Below are 18,838 nucleotides of genomic sequence, written 5' to 3'. Positions count from 1 at the left end.
TATCTCATCGTGCGATTGTGCAGCACTTCGTAAATCGTGCAAGATGCAGTGCTGCCACTGCAGTTTGCCCCATGCAAATACGACTGTGATCGCCTCTCTACTACATGTCAAAACAATGTACAAGTGAGAGATAAATCACAGGCCGCCACCAACCGCAGTGGGGGGGAAGAAAGGAGAGTGTGTTAATCAATTGAAACTCCAGCTGTCCGATGCAGTGAAGAAATCAATTCTCGGTATAATCAATCATGGGTAAAATAATGAATGTTGCTTATGGTTTATGAAAAAATCATACATACATTCTAGGCAAACAAGAATCAGCACGGGGCGGAAGCAGCGTGAAGCTGTGTTTCTACTTTCTTCAAGAGACGACGACAAGAGACTTACTTATGCATCATATCGTGTGATTACGTGACAAATTCCACGGCGGCAGCAGACTTCGGCGTGTGCAGCAACCTTCAAAGCAAACAAAACGAGATGCCGAAAATTGACATTGTTTAGGGAGAAAGTAGCGTTCTCTTTCGCTCCCGCTGCATGCATACTCCCTTTTCGAGGCGTTTGCGAGGAGTGCGTGACTTGGGTCACATTCCCAGTCCGAGAGTTACTGCTTGAGGGTGCAACTGTCATGGTGAAATTGGGGAGTAGTGTAGCAGCGAATGGAATTTTCCCAGAAGGAAAGAAAACCGGACGCAATAGAGGGTGCATATAAGTGCTATGGGGCCTAGGAATTTATCTAAACGGCTTGGAATGGGGTCCGACTGGATTTTAAGATATTTTCCTTTAGTGGATGGGATGGGGAGGGTTATAGTGCATATGTGCTCTTTTGTTCGTAACACTTTAACCACTCACTTTTACTCCACATGATAAGCTGTTCCATTTTTTCAATATCCAGGATATACGATACTTCAGTTAAGACTTTAATATCTTGAACAACAATTATCAGACAATGCTGCATAATGCCCCCTCAAACCTTTAACCAAAACAGACTCGTTTACTAACTTGCAAGCCTGAGACATATTGAAATGAATTCAAACAGACAAGAACCATTATCTGGCATCAAATCTCGCCTAGAAGGCCGCCTTCATACCGTATCCGGTTAATTGCAGATTTTTGCTTCCAATGCGTAATACAGCCCCAATTACTTATCAACTATCTCCCATTAGGAGCTTTGACACGTTCTGTAGCTCCTCTTCAACCAGTATCACATCGCTTGGAAGATTCAGCTCCAGTGGACCATACCAACAAGACGCCAACTTTCTCTGCACGGGCAGAGAATTTCCCCTGCACGCTGATTGTTTGGCTCCAGTCGCCAAGCCAAGATCAAGGACGTCCACTCGTTGTTTGGTAGGACAAGAAGATGCGCAATTTCTTTGGCGACCGTTAGTGTTTTGGTGTTTTTTTTTTGCCATTTTCTGTCACCAAATTGTTCCACCCCAAACCGCTACGAGCAGCAGACTCAGATGTGTCGTTATCAGCAGTTTGGTGGCGGTGGCGGTCAAATAGGGACAAATATAAACCTTAACGATAAGACGGCACCCGCCAGTGTGTGCGTGTGTATTTTGGTAAGCGAAACAGTGATAACAGCTTGTGTTGTGGTCAATTAGCATTTGTTTTGGTTTTGAGCATCAACACTTTTTGAAGCGAAAAAGGGGGATTTTTATGACACTTGATGCGCACTCTGTTAGTATGTGTGAAGCCTTTTTATTTGGGTACAATCACGCACGTCATGCAGCCGATAAGGCAATCGGGGCAAGGGGTTTAAAACTGCATTCGGCTAACCGTTTGTCACGAGACCCGAAAAAGTCGTCTGGCGCCAGAATTAGACACATAATCTCTCTCCCGGACATTCACAATAATTGCTTCTGTTTGTGTTGGTGTTGTGTTTCGCGTGCTTATGTTAGTATTTGTTCGGTTTTGAAAACAATAATGTAATTTGCTCCGGACAGCTCTTCCGGTGGTTAGAAGTGTGGCTTTGGTACACGTGGAAAACTCCGTAATAGTCACAGAGAGCGATTTTAATTTCACACATGATTGCTCTACTATATTACCATTCCTCGCACACAACAACCATTGCAAATCGGAATCTGCAAATTAAACTAAACCCCCTTCCTCCCTCCTCCGTCTCCCAACATACCGACGTTATCCATTTGGTTAAAATGCTCACATTCCACATTTTGCCTGTAACTATTCACATTCTTTCCACAAAGCGGACACACTAAAGCAAGCGATTCAGCACGCTCAACTCTCAATCGTGAACTGTGTAAATGGTGAATGTCAGACAAGCGTTACAACAAACTGGAGGGCAAAGATTAGTTCGTCCAAAATCGACCTGCCCCAGTAGCGTAAACCTCTCTATCACCACACAGTCTTATCACAAAGAAATACCTCGTTTTTTTAAAAGCTTGTCCCCTTTTCAGCAAATCCTGCCAGACTTTGGGGTGGAACCCGCCACTTAGATAGGACTCAAAACTGCTTGCATCGTGCATCGATACGGGGTGAGATATGGAAAAAAGATGGATTGCAGTTGCAGTTCTTGCAATTACGTTATCTCTTACCTGTTCCTATGCACTTTCGGCAAGAGTCGTTGGAGTTCCGAAGAAAAAGGATTATAAAAATTAAGTCTCAGAAATCGGACAGGGATTTTTGGAAGGTTTTTCAACAAGATTTCTGAGAATGTACAACATTTAGCAGTAAACACACATTACCTCATTGGTTTCTACGTAGGGCGTTGTCTGATCCAAGGTTTGATCGGATGAAAGGTAAAACTGCATCAAATCCCAGTCTTCTTCAAACTCCTGCTCCAACCTACAGCTGGAGGACGAATCCGTTCGAACGATCATCTCTTCGTCGCCGGAGCGCCACGACATTAATGGTTATGCAAAGTTACCAACATTCAACAAGGTTAGACAGCGACATCTTAAGCACAAGTAAAGCTCTTCAGGACATCAACTGATTCTACTTCAAAAGTTTGGTTCGTCCTGTAAGAACGGGTAAATAATGGCTCTGGTTGATGTGTCGTCCGGTGACCTTTCAAAGCCACTACTAGGCACTTTTCTTGCGAATTCCTTTCACCACACCACATTGGTTGAAAGGGAATGGCCGAACGTTAGACACCACACCATCATAAACAAGACACAATGTAAGGCACGGTTTTAAGATCACTCACAGCGAATTTCTTTAACTATCCAACATACTATATTCCACTAAATTGGGCATTTTCGACATCACATTATTTGAATCCTTGAATCTTCTTCCTACAAGGCCGGATATAGAAAACACCAAGACACAAAATATCTCCGAGGAGCAAGAATGTCCTCAAATACTTCACAAGATGCACACGACAGACCGGGGCGAGTCTTAAAAAAGCACAGCGAATTGAGCACACGTGGACAAACACTGCGCTGCGCGAAGCACTGCTACAGATCGACCGGCACACACCACAATATCCGGTACCCGAACCGGGTCCGTTCACCACCACGACGACGACGATGACGACCAGCGCCGCGCACAAGATGCACGATCTCTTTCGTGCCGTTCGCCGGCGAAAAGTCGACGGACGGACGGACGGTACCCAAACCAATGCCAACAACCGACCAGACCAACAACCGTCCCAGGGTACGGTGACATGCGGAGGGGTACCGACCGCACCAAAAACCGCACGTACACACGAACGCAGTGAGCGAAGCATGTACAGCAGCAAGGGATGACGACGACGACGACACGCCACGAATAGCGTCGTCCGCGGCCTTGCGACACACACCGGTCTTGACCGGCTGTCGGCGCGCACAAACCGAACCTCCGTCCCCAAAGATCTCGCACCTGAGTGGGAGATTGGAGAAGGAGGAGGAAGCGAATGCGTGATCGAGGTGGGAACCCAGACTGCACACACTGCAATCCGCATGGGGACCGCTCGCTCACTCGCTCGCTCGCTGGACGCGCATGGGAAGAAGAGGTGCGTGCTGGCCATGTTTGGTCACGGCCGAACGTTCCTCCTACCGGGCGTCCCCACCCACAGTCAACCCTTTCTGAAATCTGAGTCTGTGTGTGTGTGCGGAGTTCCGCGACACCAATACGAAAGCAATGGTGGAGCAAACACCCCACCCCACACAACATTGGTTATGCCGATGAATGTATGGGTGTTGTGCGAAAAAAAAAACGCCGTGGAGAGAGAAAAGTTTGCACAAACGGCCGCCCGCGGATGGATGGAAAAACGCGCAACGGGCAGAAATTGGTTCGGGGCATTATTGCGGCGGGTCGATGATCTGTTCCGTTTTCAGACATTCCAACGATTTGGCTAGAGAAGGGGTCGCCATCGTCGGTCGATACCTCCTGGCCGGCAGCTCTTCCGCCCAGCCAAGAGCAAACCCGGAGAAAAGATTGGCGAAAGGCTTACTATCCTCGTGGGGTACCACTCTCTGCAGGCTCGAGCAAAAGAGACAAGATCACCCTGAGATGATCGAGCTTTCTCGATCGGTGGTGTCCCGTTCAGCCGAAGGTACAGCATTCCAGTTTCTGTCGCGATTCCATTAATCATTCATGACGACACGCGTAGGTCGTGAAGGAGAAGATGGGAGTGTGAGTGTGAGTATGTATGTGCAAGTTCCATTTCCTTGGGAAAGTTTGTACCACGTTAGGCAGAAGTCGTGTTCGTTCGCAGGCTTATCTAATAATCTGACTTGTTGAAAACATGCAACTAGAATCTTTGAATCGTTCACAGTCCGCATGAGGTGCCATGTTTTATGGGGAAAGCACTCGAATTATGAAACGTGCCGCGGTGGTCCAATCGATAGGACATGCAGGCTGCAACAGAGCCAACCACATATCTATTCCCGTGCTGGATTACATCAAATTCCCTTGATCTTTGAGGTAAAATGACAAGAGTGAGAATGATTTTCTTCTACTCAAATTTAGCGTAAAAACATGTTGATGTTCATAAGCTTTTTCTCCAAAATTATCCCTTGTTACTGCTGATAATAACTTACCACCAATTACTGTCAATCAATGTCTGAAAGCACATGCACTTCGAAGACCCTTCCCCCTCATGATTAGCGGCTTACTATGTACATTTTGTTACTTTTCAAGCTAATAGCGTGTGTGGAACGCTGTAAAGGAATTCCCAATCCATCAAACACCCACCGGCCATTAATACTAATTAATCACACGAGGCGGGGGTTAAGGTATGCCCCGAGGGAGAGTGCAAATGGTGTTCGTTGCACCAATTAACCCTCGCAATGGGAAATAAAGCAAGAAATAAAGCTTTTGTACACACGCAAAACAGCAGTACCCCTTTCAATTGGCGTATGAGGACCTTGTTATCCAATGCCGTGCTAGAAAAGAATGCCAACTACCACAACAATCGTGAAAGTGATCGTACACGCGCACAATCCGAGTGCATTGGGAGGCGTTTTGTATTCAGGCAGTTTTTGCACAAATATGCCATCTACATTTCAAAACGAAGAAAGATGGTCGATAGCGCATCAAGAGGGAGCAAAATGAAAGCCCAAAAGGAAACAGTGGCGTGAGGAGCTACAAGAAACATGGCCCTAATATCAATCCATATCAATCGACGGCACAACTGCACAATTTCCAAACCGTGTACGTACGTGATTGAGTTGAAGAGCAGCAGCAGCAGACGTTTTTGTTTATAAAGGTCTATTAATGAAGAAATAAAAAGGAGGGCGCGCGCGTGTGCTTTCGATAGGGGATGGATGGGCATCAAACAACATCAATCCTGCTCGACGCTTAAAAGTCCGAATGTCTCAAGCATGACACGAAGTGCGCAGAGTGACTGCATCGCCGGGGTGTTGCAGCAGTGTGATGACGGTCTCTCTTTCTCGTGGACGCACTGCAGATACCGTCAGCGAAAGCAGGGCGAAACGGGGGGCTGATGGTGGTGGTGCTCACGTACGGGGAAGGAGACTCTCTTCGATGGACTTTCGCTTCGAATGTTTGCTTCTTGAGATTGAGAAGCGAAGCGGAAATCGGAACTTGGTGCATTTTTTTCTTCTCTTTTGCTCGTCATCTCCACCCAGGCCAGGTGGAGGCAGTACACAGAGACTTTCATTCATAAAAGTTGAATTGCCGGTCCCCGCGGAATGTGGGAATGTGAAGTGCGCTTGGGTGAAAGGAAAACTAGCTGCTTGCCACCACGTTCAATGAATTCCTGGTGCGCAACCTGGTGCGCGGGCAGCTAACAGAATGCAGCTCTCTTATACCGTGACGGAAGCTAAAGTTTTGAGCCTTCATATTATTTATTGGCGCTCTTTTAATAGTACTAGGAAAATTATTTCATAAAGGTAACGCCATTTTCCATATTTACAAACACTTTTGCTGTTCAGTAATCACTCGTTTGGAGTGTTGCTTAATCTTATTCAAACAACGAAGACTACGTCATTTCAAGCCCAACTGCAATCACTATCGCTTCAGCATCCAGATCTAACCAGATACGGTCACTGATGACTGCTATGAATCTAATCGTGTTCTTTCTCCCGTACAGACAGAACCAGCAAAACACCGAGCTGGGCCCTGTTGATGGTCAAATCCGCTCGGAAATAACAAACCAACCCGGGGCTCCCCGGGGCAAAACGTTTGTGCAGTGTGCACCGTTTGCTTATCACGGTCCAGCCCAAGTGGTGAAGCTTGCTATAAGCTTGCTAAACAAAGTGGAATAGTTGAGCGCCAGCCGAGCAACAATGTAAGGAGATTTGTCTATTAAAAGAAGTAGAATCTATTGCTTATAAACGGAGTATCGCAAGAAAGGCCATTTGTTCAAGTTTTATTTATAAATGATTTCTATTTGCATGAAATTCGAACCTACAGGCATTCCACGAACACACTTCTTCAACAAACAAGCACAGTTAAAAAAAAAAAAAACAAGCACTTTACCTCCGGGAGAAAATCAAAACAAGCTCCGCACATCCCACGCAACAAAATGGACAAGGCAACAAAAGCTACCACTTGGAAGCAGAACCGAACAGCCCGGAAAGCTGGAGAAAGTAAGTTCAATTCACCGCTGCTGCTGCAGCAATTGCCATTGCCCAGCTCATGAATAATCGATCGACGGCTATTTCGTGCATAAGCAATGTACCTCCAATTGCGAAGTAGTTTAATTTAGTACGATCAAACAACCATTGTGCAGTAAAATCTGTATCACTGTACCACGGCGATCGAAAGACAGAGCGTGAACAACTTAACGAAAACTGTTTCCTTGAGAAAAATAAAAAAAAAATAATCCATCAACACGCGATCGAGTAAATCAAAGTCGGTAGGAAAACCTTGAAAATTTGCTAGGAATTAAAACCGCCCTCCTGATCGGCAGGCAAGCTGCGGTACAATTTGATTTGCAAGCAGCACACTTTAATCGACGGTAAAATTATTTATTTATTTTGACCTCTTTGATGGTCACCGTACGCCGTGTTTGTGCTTCTGGGGGGTTCTGTTGCGAATTGTGCTAGACCTTGAGCCAGTCCAATTGCTAACTAAATAGGTTCGGAAATGATTTACTTTGCAGTTGTTTTGTTTGTTTCAATAAGTTTATAAAGTTACAACATTGAAGAATGAGATTCTTTTTAAGCATACTTTTTAGAACAAAGGTGTTAGTCACTCCGACAAATATAGCTCTGATTTCACGTTTTCATGCTGTCTCAGTTCAGTTTGAGGAAAATAAAACACCCATGCTGGAATTTCCAGGACGGAGTTTAAAACTGTAGTAAATAAATAAAGCTTTCCAGACAAACACTTGAGCAAACAAACGCTTCCCCCGGCTGTACCAACGGTTCCTCCGCAAACCAATGCGCTGACACAGTGGCATGTCTTGTTCGTGGAATGGGTAATGGTTCACAGTAATTCATCCACGGGCATCCGGCTTCCCACGCTTCCGGTCCCGAGAGAACGGTACAGCGGAGTGGTCGTCCCCATCTTGGTAGTCTTTTCCGATTACCTTTTCTCGGGCAGATGTTGCCCTGTGGGTGGGTGGATCGAGAGCGAAAGTCAGCTGCTGCAGCCCAAGAACGAACGCTGCGCGATGCAATGTGTGTCTGCTTCCCATGACCTAATTATTTGCTTATCCTCGCGGGTAGCACGGCAATACATCAATCGCCCAGCTCAGAGAATGGTAAAATGTTTATGTTGATCTTGCTCATTTCGTTTATACGCTACAGCAGCGCTAATGTTATCGCAAACACGAAAATAAATCGTCGCAAGCAATGGAAACTCGTAACAAATCACGTCAAACATTGTTGTTTGCAGTTGAGCAAGCAGCAGTTTAAGATTTTGCAGCTAGACTGTTGGTCAAAATAACTACACGCCAAGCTGTGTTACGAATAGTAATCGCTAATTGATTCATCGTTCGAGAGACAGCACAATGGAGCTTTGGGTAAGCGCTCGGTATGGTACACCAACGATAATGAGTTCGAACCTAATCGAGAGCACACGAGGCAGAATGAATTGCGACTCGTCGTGCAAATGTCTTCAATTTCGTAAGTCAAAAAATAGTTCAAACGTGTAATGTGGAAAAAACGAATGTTGATAAAAACACTACGATTTTTTGTTGCCCAGCACCTTCCATTACATCCTCAATAATTGCTTCAACTCTGTTTATCGATTACACAAGCACTGCCATGGTCATCATCTCGCTACTGCTGCTGTGCACACAAGATGCAATAGTTTTTGCACTTATCAGCTGCACCACACATGCTCATCAGCCCATCAAACACTTTAGCCGTGTCGATGAACTCCCCTATTTAGCACCACCCGATAAGCAGCCTGTGCGTCTTTCGATCGATCATCTCACGTCCAGCCGAACCGGTGCAATCCAGTGCGGCAAGCGAGCAGTAAGTGTCTTGCCGCGCTAACGCGAACTACAGGGACAGGAAGGGGCCGCCCTCGAGTGGTGCACAAACTATACACGTGACGTGTACCTGCAATGCAACGCAATCTAAATAGTGTACACTTTGCAATACTAAGTACAGATTTCAACTGTGTACACGAACGGGAGGGATGTGTTTTTGAATTCGTTACGAATCAGTTTCTGGAAGGAGGATGGATCGTTGCGAAATTCTGAAAAGCAATTACGAAGTTGATCAACAAACACATTTTACTACCCAGAATCTTTTATTCTTTATGACATGTAATACATGACATATAACAAACGACAAAACACTATACTAGACGTTATTACAGAAGCAACAATATATCAGCAAGTGTTGTAGGCGGTTGCAGCTTTTAATGAATATTGTTACGACATTACCTCCAGAATACCAAACCACCAAGGAAGCAATAAAAGGAAGGAGCTAACATCGTTAACAACACTTTATTTCTAAATGACTTTTAATAAAACATTACCAAAAGATTAACTCAAAATGTCAAGCTCCAAACCGCGGTAAAAGCAGGTTTAGTATGAAGCAATTCAGCGATCTCAAAAGAACCAAGGATTTCCCCTACAAAGAGACGGTGGTTTGTAAACGGCTCCAGCATTACCTCCCCCAAGCAAACCCCCGCCGGCAGCAGTGTAAGGAAGGTTTGACCGATCATAAAACGACCAACGTTACATACATTAACTATTCATCACGCAATACCTTCATTTGATAAACTGTTCCGATAGTCGTGACACAGTCGTGCTCTCGGGGCGCACCATCGGGCATACAGCACAACCAACACGAACTACGAAATGTCTCTCCAAGTACTTCCAAGAAGTTGGAGCACTTCCACACGTGCCGAGAAGTACCCCCGCGCCACTAGAAGCAGGAACACAGGTGCTTGAGAGTTACACGTTAGGTCCGACTGACTTCCTGACTTGCAGCTACTAATGGCGGGGCCTGTATGTCCACAGACTCGAGGGCACACAGCGGTGCAATGTTCTGATTTCAACGTCGGCGCAAGGCCAAAGCAACTGCTGCCTTCCCTTTTTTTTTTTGCTCTAGGGGTCGAATTGAGGTCAGTAGACTGAAAAAAGGGAAATCCGGAAAAAAAATAAGGCTCCACACCAAGACAGTCCCAGCCCCTGCAAGACACGGTGGAGAGAAACAACGCAACAGAGTTTGGAGAAAATTCAATTCCAACCAAAATAGATGGCCCTTTTTTTCGGTGGCTTTTACCGGATGACCCAGTTTTTGTGTGAAGTCCTCAGTACATAATAACATAATTGAAACTGCCTTCAAAACCTAAAAACAAACGGTCTCTGTCGGTTAGTGTTTTTCCTTCTCACGTTGCCGCTGCAATGCGACATCGTCCGGCCGTCCGGCTTGCTCTCACTGGGGCTCGATGATGGACCTAGACACTAACTGCCCAAAATCCTTAATCGACACGGGCATAAAACAGAAAACGATGGTAGAACTCATTGCCTCGTGCAGCGTCGTTTCAGAGGTAACATGAACTCTAATTCCAATGAGGTAACCAAACAAGGGCAGACCGTCATTAGGAGAAAATCCATTTATGTGCACTCGCTCCAATGCTTTCCTCTCCACCAACCCACCTGCTCGACGACTTGATCGGAAAGATCTCTCTTGTGGAACGCCACCAAAAAGGATATCATTATGAAGACGGCGACAAACACGGCACACAGAGAGCGCGTCGTGTCTTGGGAAATGTAGCCCCATTGCAGGTAGAAACAGTTGTTAGCCCCAACACTCCCTCCTCCACAGCAGCATGCTAGTCTGTGGACCTTGGAACGAGTCACCCTGTGTTGATGTGTACGCGACCTGATACGATCAATGAAACACATCAATCAATCACTCGCGTCACCAAAGAGGCGAGAGGCTTTTTGGGGACGAAAGACGAGACAGATCGTGGCATCTGGTAGAGCAACCGACAGCCGAGTAGTCGTCAGTGCGGTACTGATGGCAAACCGATAAAGTGCAAACAGATATGGCTTAATTACCTAATGATAGTGGCGATGACCAGTATCTCTGTAAGGCCTTGCGAAAAAAGATGTTAGATTTGTTCGTTCATTTCCATTTTCTATGGCTGCAACGTATTATTTGTCACAGGAAGTTTGTGCTGCGTAAGACGTTGTTTTGTAGAAAGTATTTGTCGTTTTTAAGCCTTAATTCTTCATGGTTTTGATTGACACATCAACCAGAGGCTAGTTCATTTTGGCGTGTTGGATAATCTAATGAAGGTTTGATGGCCTAAGTTCCGTATGTTATTGAACACATGCTTTTGCCAACTTGATTATCAAAACTGTCCCAAAACTATGAGCCCAGAGCAGAGTTTCAAAAGAACAATAGGACTTGTTTAACTTAGCCGCTTCTACTAGAATATTAATCAGAATCATCTTATGTGTACTTCTCATCGGATATATCATCATCAAAGAACAGTCATTTTCACATAATCGATCATGCAAAACGACGCCTAAAAAATCGAACCACGTTAGGATGGAGACATTCAAACGTTTACCGATTTCTTCCTTCCCTCCCTCGTTCCTTCTATTAAATCGTTCATACCGAACGATGAACCTCTTTTTGAAGTGTCCGCAAGCCGCAACAACGCGATAGATGGATGGCCTTGGAGTGGTGTGATTGAACATACAAACTCACACAGACACAAGGGGAGAAAAAGGAAAAAAACGTATGCACCATTGAACCACATTGCGTGACGAAATGGGACTGATCGTTGAGGGGTTTTTTTGGAGAAGGAAGAGAGGGTGAGGTGAGGATGTGCAATTTTTTATTTTAGTTATTGCCTCAGTTTGTCTATTTCGCATTATTTGCCAAAACGTATCCACAGATCGGATGCCAGTTTTGGCGTACCGCTTCCGGAGGGTCGATCGTACGAGAACGGGAAATCGCATCAGCATTAGAGTTCGTTCCCGGAACTCATTTCAAAGTGTGGCAGGCAGTAGTGCGCACCAAAAAAAAAAACACTACCACCAGAAGGCGTGTAATTTTTTCTTCTTTCGATTTTGCAAATTTCTGTGCCTTCATACCCCTTTTTCGTCTAGCTGCGATGGAGAGCAGCGGAAAAGGCTCGAAAATGTGAAGTTTCGTTTCGTTTGGGAGTTTGATTGAATTTCAGCTAAATTAGCGCTGCCGGCGAGGCGTCGACGAGAACCGCAGCCTCTAGAGCGCGCGTAAAGAATGCTTCGTTAATTGGTTGATTCGATTTTAATCGGTCCTCTCCTCCCGGTCGTCTCTCCACGTGCCCCGTGGTCGAGCGTGTTCCGGGATAATTAAAACCTAGCTCTCCCGGGCGGGCGTAGAACATACACACAACGCACATTAGGCTTTTCCTCTCTCCGCTCGGTGCTACTTTTTTGCTACACGATCGATGATGGAATAATTTTCCCGAAACTATTATTGCAACATCATAGAGGAAATGTGTTTTGGAGTTGCACTTGTATTTGATATTTGCTACAATTTAGGAGTTTATAGTGAGTGTTTCCTCCCATTCTGACATTCTATTCACTTACCTTCGTCAATAGCTGTAGATTCTCCGGTGGCAAAGCTTCAACGTATAAGAGCAGCTAAAATTCACCAACAATAATCCTTTGAGCATTTCTTCGCATATTTTCTGCCTTGTTGTCTTTGTTGACGAAACTCTAACGGTTGCCGAACGCAAGCATTGCCATCGGCTATAGAACAGTAGTTGCCTGATAATCGCCTCACTGAACCACACCAAATTTCACACACGACTGTGTCTTTGCCCTCAACAAAGACAACGTTGGTTTATTCCTTTTTTCACTGTTTTTTTTCACTGTTTTTGCACTTTTCACTTAACACACGTGTACACAGACGCTCTTCACCACAAGACGCTGGAGCGGTTTGCACTGATTTACTGATCCATCGAGATACTACCACCAATTCTTCAAAGCACACAGAGGGTAAAGATTCGACGCTTCACGCTCGACGAACTGCAAAATGGATGGAAATTTCACATTTTCATTATAACGATTGCGTCACGTAAATTAACGCTGCGGTTACGCATTGCTTTATCAAGTATAACTAGCTCTCTGGCATTGGGAAATCTATTCAATCACTTGCATCACACAGCACAGACCGCACACGGAAAAAGCGACCAAACTATCATAAAAGGACATGCAAGCACAGACACACACTCACACACTGCTGCAATGCTGCAGAATCCTTCCAACACATGGTGTTCTTCGGCTGCTGTCTGACAGCTCTCGAGGTGCGTTTGTTGATGTGTGTGTGTGTGTGTTTGTACTACAGACATCTGACATTTGTCATTCTGAAACGTGACAGCACCGAAAGGACACATACACACACTGGTGTGAGTGTTCGCTTGTCCGATTTTTCCACCGGAAAATTAAGAGTGAACATAGGCAATTTGTGACATAGAAAAGAGTTAATTGAAACGAATAAACAAGTGAGATGGAAATGGTATAATGACTTTTCCTTGACTCCATTTTCATTTCCTGCACACAATACACCATACACCATGGAAAATCGAAGGGAAAGCGTATAAAAAAAAACAATTTCCACATCAACCCACACCTCTTCACTCGCCATACACATTTGGTGACATTTTCGCTGGCGCCACCAGTACACAGGTGACGTAATAGAGCATGACTGGCTTAAATTATGAGCGTTTGGTAGAAAATAACCCTCAAACACACATTATTATTATATTTTTACATTTTCCTCATTTCGCTGTGTACAAATATGTATTGTAAAAAAGAATTCTAGAAAAATGGCTCTCAAAATTGCAACAGATAAAAACCAACACTCTCCTTCAACTCGGTGTGTGTGTACATGTGTTGGTGGTATAGCGTGTGCATCAGCTGGACGCGCTCGATGCCATAGCGGCGGCGGCAGCGGCGATAGAGAAGGCGTGTAATGGAAAACTACGGGGAAAATTCGAGCACTCACACAACACTACCACAGTGGTCTGTGCGTGGGCGCCGCGCGTGTGTGTGTGTGTGGGAGTATGAGAAAATGCAGCCAAAGCGTAGTACACACCTAAGCGCGTCGGAGGAAACAAAAAGGAAACGCCACCACACATAAAGCAGCAAAGCGCCCTACCAACGGCGCTGAAAACTCGCGAGAACAAGCGCCATCAACGGTTTCCCCATTTACCCAGCCGTGGTAAAAACACAAAGAATACACACACACACACACACACACACACACACACATAAGAACCATCCATATCTTCTGCCCTGTGGTGTGCTGCTCCTTCAATGACGAATCAAAGACAAAGGAGACAGGAGAATCGATTTGAATGCTTATTTGCATCAGCAGCACAAAGTAGAAGCATCTGAGAGCGTTTTCTTCTCCAAACTGTGAACTGTGTCGCAGTGTTACCTTGACACACACATTCTGCAAGAACGGCAAGACACAGTTACTCACAGGGAAAAGCCACTTGAACTAGCTGAAGAACTTGAGCGGATGGGGATGGATGTGGGCAGCGCGGCATCTTGGAAAAACAATGTCCTCCAAAACACCTCCAACGTGACAGATCGTCATGGGCCCTTTCTCCACACTCGGATACGGTAGACACCGACCCCGTGTGCTCTAGTGGTACAATATCACTACTATCGTATCATACGAAAAGCCTTGGCCGGCACACCGTTAGTAGACTGCTACTGCCCGACTTCATACCCCCTCCTTGCCTCTCATGCTGTTACATAACGACACGTGATAAGAATGCGTTCAATTATTCCGTATAAATTATCACCCAAGCGCGCCCCAACCAACACATCGGTTCTTGGTTGTTTGTTTTGTCCATGGCCTGCTGAATCTATAAAACTTTAACAACCCAAACAACAATGCGCAATTCTAGATGGACTTTTGTTGTTACGCGCGACCGTCGAACACCAACCCACCACCTTGGCTGGACTTTGATCGCACTACGCGCTCTGAAGCAATCCATCCGCGAAAAACGAAGCAGCACCAAAATGAGGCGCTAAACAACACAGCACCACACACACACGCACACGCAAAAAGTGCAAAACAGAGCGAATGTAGAACGAGGCGAGGGGTGAAAAGCGAACAGAATGTTGTTGGTGTGTTTGCGATAAATTGCAAGCGATTTGCTTCAGTCAGACAGGTGCTGCTTTTCCTTCTTTTTTGCATCGTCAAGTAACACACACACACACGCACACGTAAACCAAACCAACACACACACACATACACGTGCGAAGAAAAGTGTAAAATTAAAAGTAAAACAAAACCCACAAACAACAAATTACAAAAAAAAAAGGTTGAACGAGCTGATGTGCAAAGGAAACGGTTCGAGAGGCGCAAAGAACACTATCCGTTGCAAAAGGCGTTCGTAAAAAAGGCAAGATGAAGCAAGTTCAACGAGAGACAGTATCACCCCCCAAAAAGAGGAACAAAAAAACCATACAAAGACAATTTCCTTATTTTTCTTTACAAAACAAGCTTATTACGCTTTTACGGAGGGGATGATGTTGAGGGAAGCAGAGGCGGCAAGGCATTTGCTTTGTGCCCTGCAGCGACACTTACGCCTAAATGTACACACACACTTGCCAACGGAGGAATGCTTGCTGGTGGTGTGTTTCTGCTTTTTAAGCGCTGTGGAATGTTAATTTTCTTTTCTCTTGCTTTCTTACACACACGCGCGCTCTCCCTCACACACAAGTTTGCGGTAATGAAAGGGGTAAGAATGGACCGGCGATAACGGGGTAAATGGTTGGCGTAAAAATTCTACTTTTGATAGAGCGTTTGATTAACCACACGCCTTCGAAGAGAAACGCCATAAAAGAAGAAAAAAAAGGAATGAAAACAATCTACAAACTAAAATGGGTCCATCTGGGGGGGATGTATAGCTGCGGTAAAAATATCAGCAAGGAATGCATCATTTTCTTCATGCACCGATAATTTTAACCACTATGCAATTATCAAAAGCACAAAACGATAAGGAAAGAAACGGCAAAGGAATTTCTCCTCAATTTTCTTTGTACTGGTTGCGTGTGGGTGTGTGTGTAAGTATGAAATAGGGCTTTGTGTGTTATTTTGTGTTGATTTTTTCGGTGTTCACTCGAATCCCACCTCCAGCACCATAACAGCACAAGGAACAAGTTTGGGAGAAAACACACAAGTTCGATTACACGCTGACCGCTCCGTCTGCTAAGGGCATCCCCGTATCACACACACCCTTGTTCACACTAATGGCTGTGTGCGTGTGTGAGTGAGTGTGTGTGTTGGTATCTAGGATACACAGACACAACATCGCAGTGGGCTCAAGGAGAGTGCGGCTAGCAAGTGTATCGTGCTCTCCATCACCCCTTAAAAGGTTCCTCCTTCCCTGCCCTACACCACCACCCGCCCCCCACAAGACAAGACACATTCAGACAGTTGATTTGCGTTGTTTTCATTGCAAGCCAAGGTCGTTGTTGCTGCTGCTCTGGGGCATCAAACCGCTTGCAGTGTGCGTACACATAAGATAAGACACGGCTATTTCTCCTTTTTTTTTTCTTCTTCTTCTCTCTCTGCTGTGAGCACCAGAGCGTGTACGAACACACAGAGCGACACAATACACACAACAACAACAACAACAGCACACACACACATTTAAGCTGCAACGCTCTGCAAACGCTGCTAGCAAACGGAAAGGTGTAAACATATTACTTAAGGCTTATTGAAACATTGACCTCGAAAAGTCGGCCGACGGGTCGGGACTGGATAACGATAACAAACACAGCACAGCAACGCACTTTTTTTCACAACAAAGTTGGAGCAAAGTGAAGAGGGGTAATCCCCTCCTGCTGGAACTTTTCCCTAGAACTATTTTTCACATTCACCCGCCACTGGCTGGGGCTAGGCTAGTAGTTGGTGCGCCAAAAGGTTATCTTACTTTGTTCACCTTTCTTATTATGGGCGCCATCGTCAAGCTCTACCCTCCCAGCCCCACACTCTCACACACACACACACTCAGAAACGGCCCAAGAAAATAAACATTCAACGGCCCCGATGTTCCACCAATACACACACGCAGACGCGCACACCCGCGCGTCACTATTCAACAACCCCCAACCCCCAATCCTCCAACCACACTATCCCTTATATCAAAGGAGACGGCGTAAATGATCTCGCCAATACACTTTGTACCGCTGTGCAGCTGGCTTGTGTGCATGAGGGGGATTTTGATGTGCATTTGTAGAGCTGTGTGTGTGTGTGCGGTCAGTCAGGTGATGATAATAGTTTTCCCTCGGCAAGCTTTATCACAGATCATAAATTTGCAACATTTCAAACACTCACACACACTCACACTATCAAGCGTTTTCTAATGTAATCAAATGGTATGGTAGCGAAATGTAAATTGATCATCGCTCACTCACACGTCAAATGGAGGGGTTTGCACCGTTTGAAAACGGCGAAACGTCAGCATTTGGGACGGGGAAAAATAAACAAACGTATTCCCTTCTTTTCGCCATTCGGTACATTGCTCGCTGCTAGGGGTTTTTCTTCCTCTTTTTCTGCTTCGTTTGGTAGTAAACTTAAACGTCATTACCATATGCCCTTCCTGAGCCCCTGAACAACACGTCACACGGAAAAAAGGAGGCCAAAAATCACCTTCCAATGGCTTGCAAAAGAACACCGAATGAATTTTCTCCGTATTGGGCTTTGTTTTAACTTTCCCACACAGGCAATGGGGGGGTTGCGGTCGCTTTTCCTGGGGGAAATTTTGCACGACACAAACGGAAAAAGGTACTAAAAACAGTGCGCGTTGCAGTTTTCTTTTTGCCAGGTTCGATTGTTTTTTTTTACCTTTACACTGCTGCACACACACATACATTAACCTCCATCGCACCTAATAATAGCGAGGTGTGTTGTGTGTTGGTTTTGTTTCGCCTAGAGCTGCTGGTTGGTGTATTGGTGCGGGGTACGTCTTCTTCGCCCCGAGGGTGACCAATCAAAAATTGAAAACAAAGGAACACACCACACCAGCAGGCGACGGACGACCATGCCAGGTATGTACATTATTGGGGGGTGAGAAATCACCTACTGTGATGGAGCGGAAAAAGCTTTGCGAAAATTGGACAATGCTTGGGAAAATGATAAAAAAAAATATTGTAACGAGGAAGTTATCGATCCCTGCTTTGTTATGCTTTTTACAGATTGATTTATGCGTCATGGAAATTATAAACATTGTGCAAATCAAAATACAGCAATAAACACATTCGTCAGTGCAAGTGAGCAGCAATAACACACGGCGCGCTAGTAAAATCACGAAGAACACTAGGAAGACGTAATTTTAGTCACTTTTTTTCAACATCACAATGCACACACACACACATAAACAAACGCACTGCGCACTATTTCGTCGCACGTCTTACTACAGTGCACACACAAAACACAGTTCGTTAACCCACACACACACACACACACAAACACACATATTTACAAACGCTTGTGAATTTCGTACGAGCGACTAATAAAATTGTTGAAAATTATAATACAATTAACCGAAGCCGTAACGTCACACATTTTCCGTCCCTTTGTGCAAGGAAGCCGTGAAGAACTGTTTACTACTACACATACTATGTACCACTAACACCACCACCAGAAAGGAAAAACGCAGCACGCACTGAGCGTTTCATAGAAACGAATCGAACTGACTTTCGAGTGCAACCTCTTCCGAATTGTGTGAAGCAAAAAAAAACACCAGACGTTTGGATGAGCACAACCCCCCCTCTCCGTCACACACACACACACACTCCCACCCGCCCGCACCCACTTCCTTGTGTTCCTACGGACAGCACACTGCCGCCGACGAGCGAGTCAAAGCAACGAGAGATTTCACTACACCCGCCGTTGGCCTTCCGGACGGACCACTGCACATGAATGTGTGTTTTGCCGTTTTTCTTCTTGTTTCGCTCGCCCTTCCCGTTTACCAGCTGCAAAAGAAAAGATGGAAG

At 45.3% G+C, this 18,838-nt stretch overlaps 1 protein-coding gene across 13 annotated transcripts in view; it reads right to left on the bottom strand.

Moving 5' to 3' along the window:
* The window catches only part of LOC120951691 (myotubularin-related protein 3), a 34,409-nt gene that overhangs the window by 15,070 nt on the left and 501 nt on the right, over positions 1-18,838 (bottom strand). For 4 of the 13 annotated variants that reach the window (XM_040370531.2, XM_040370532.2, XM_040370533.2 and 1 more), the window contains exon 2: positions 12,404-12,844. Coding sequence is in view for 3 of the 13 variants with exons in the window: in XM_040370528.2 (XP_040226462.2) it covers positions 2,703-2,864 (162 nt within the window). In the remaining 10 variants the exon portion in view is untranslated. The other 9 variants (XM_040370528.2, XM_040370540.2, XM_049606995.1 and 6 more) reach the window with 8 other exon arrangements.

This window comes from Anopheles coluzzii, chromosome 2 (genome assembly GCF_943734685.1).
Source record: "Anopheles coluzzii chromosome 2, AcolN3, whole genome shotgun sequence".
Lineage (NCBI taxonomy): Eukaryota > Metazoa > Arthropoda > Insecta > Diptera > Culicidae > Anopheles > Anopheles coluzzii.
This window is presented reverse-complemented; position numbering and strand designations above follow the sequence as displayed.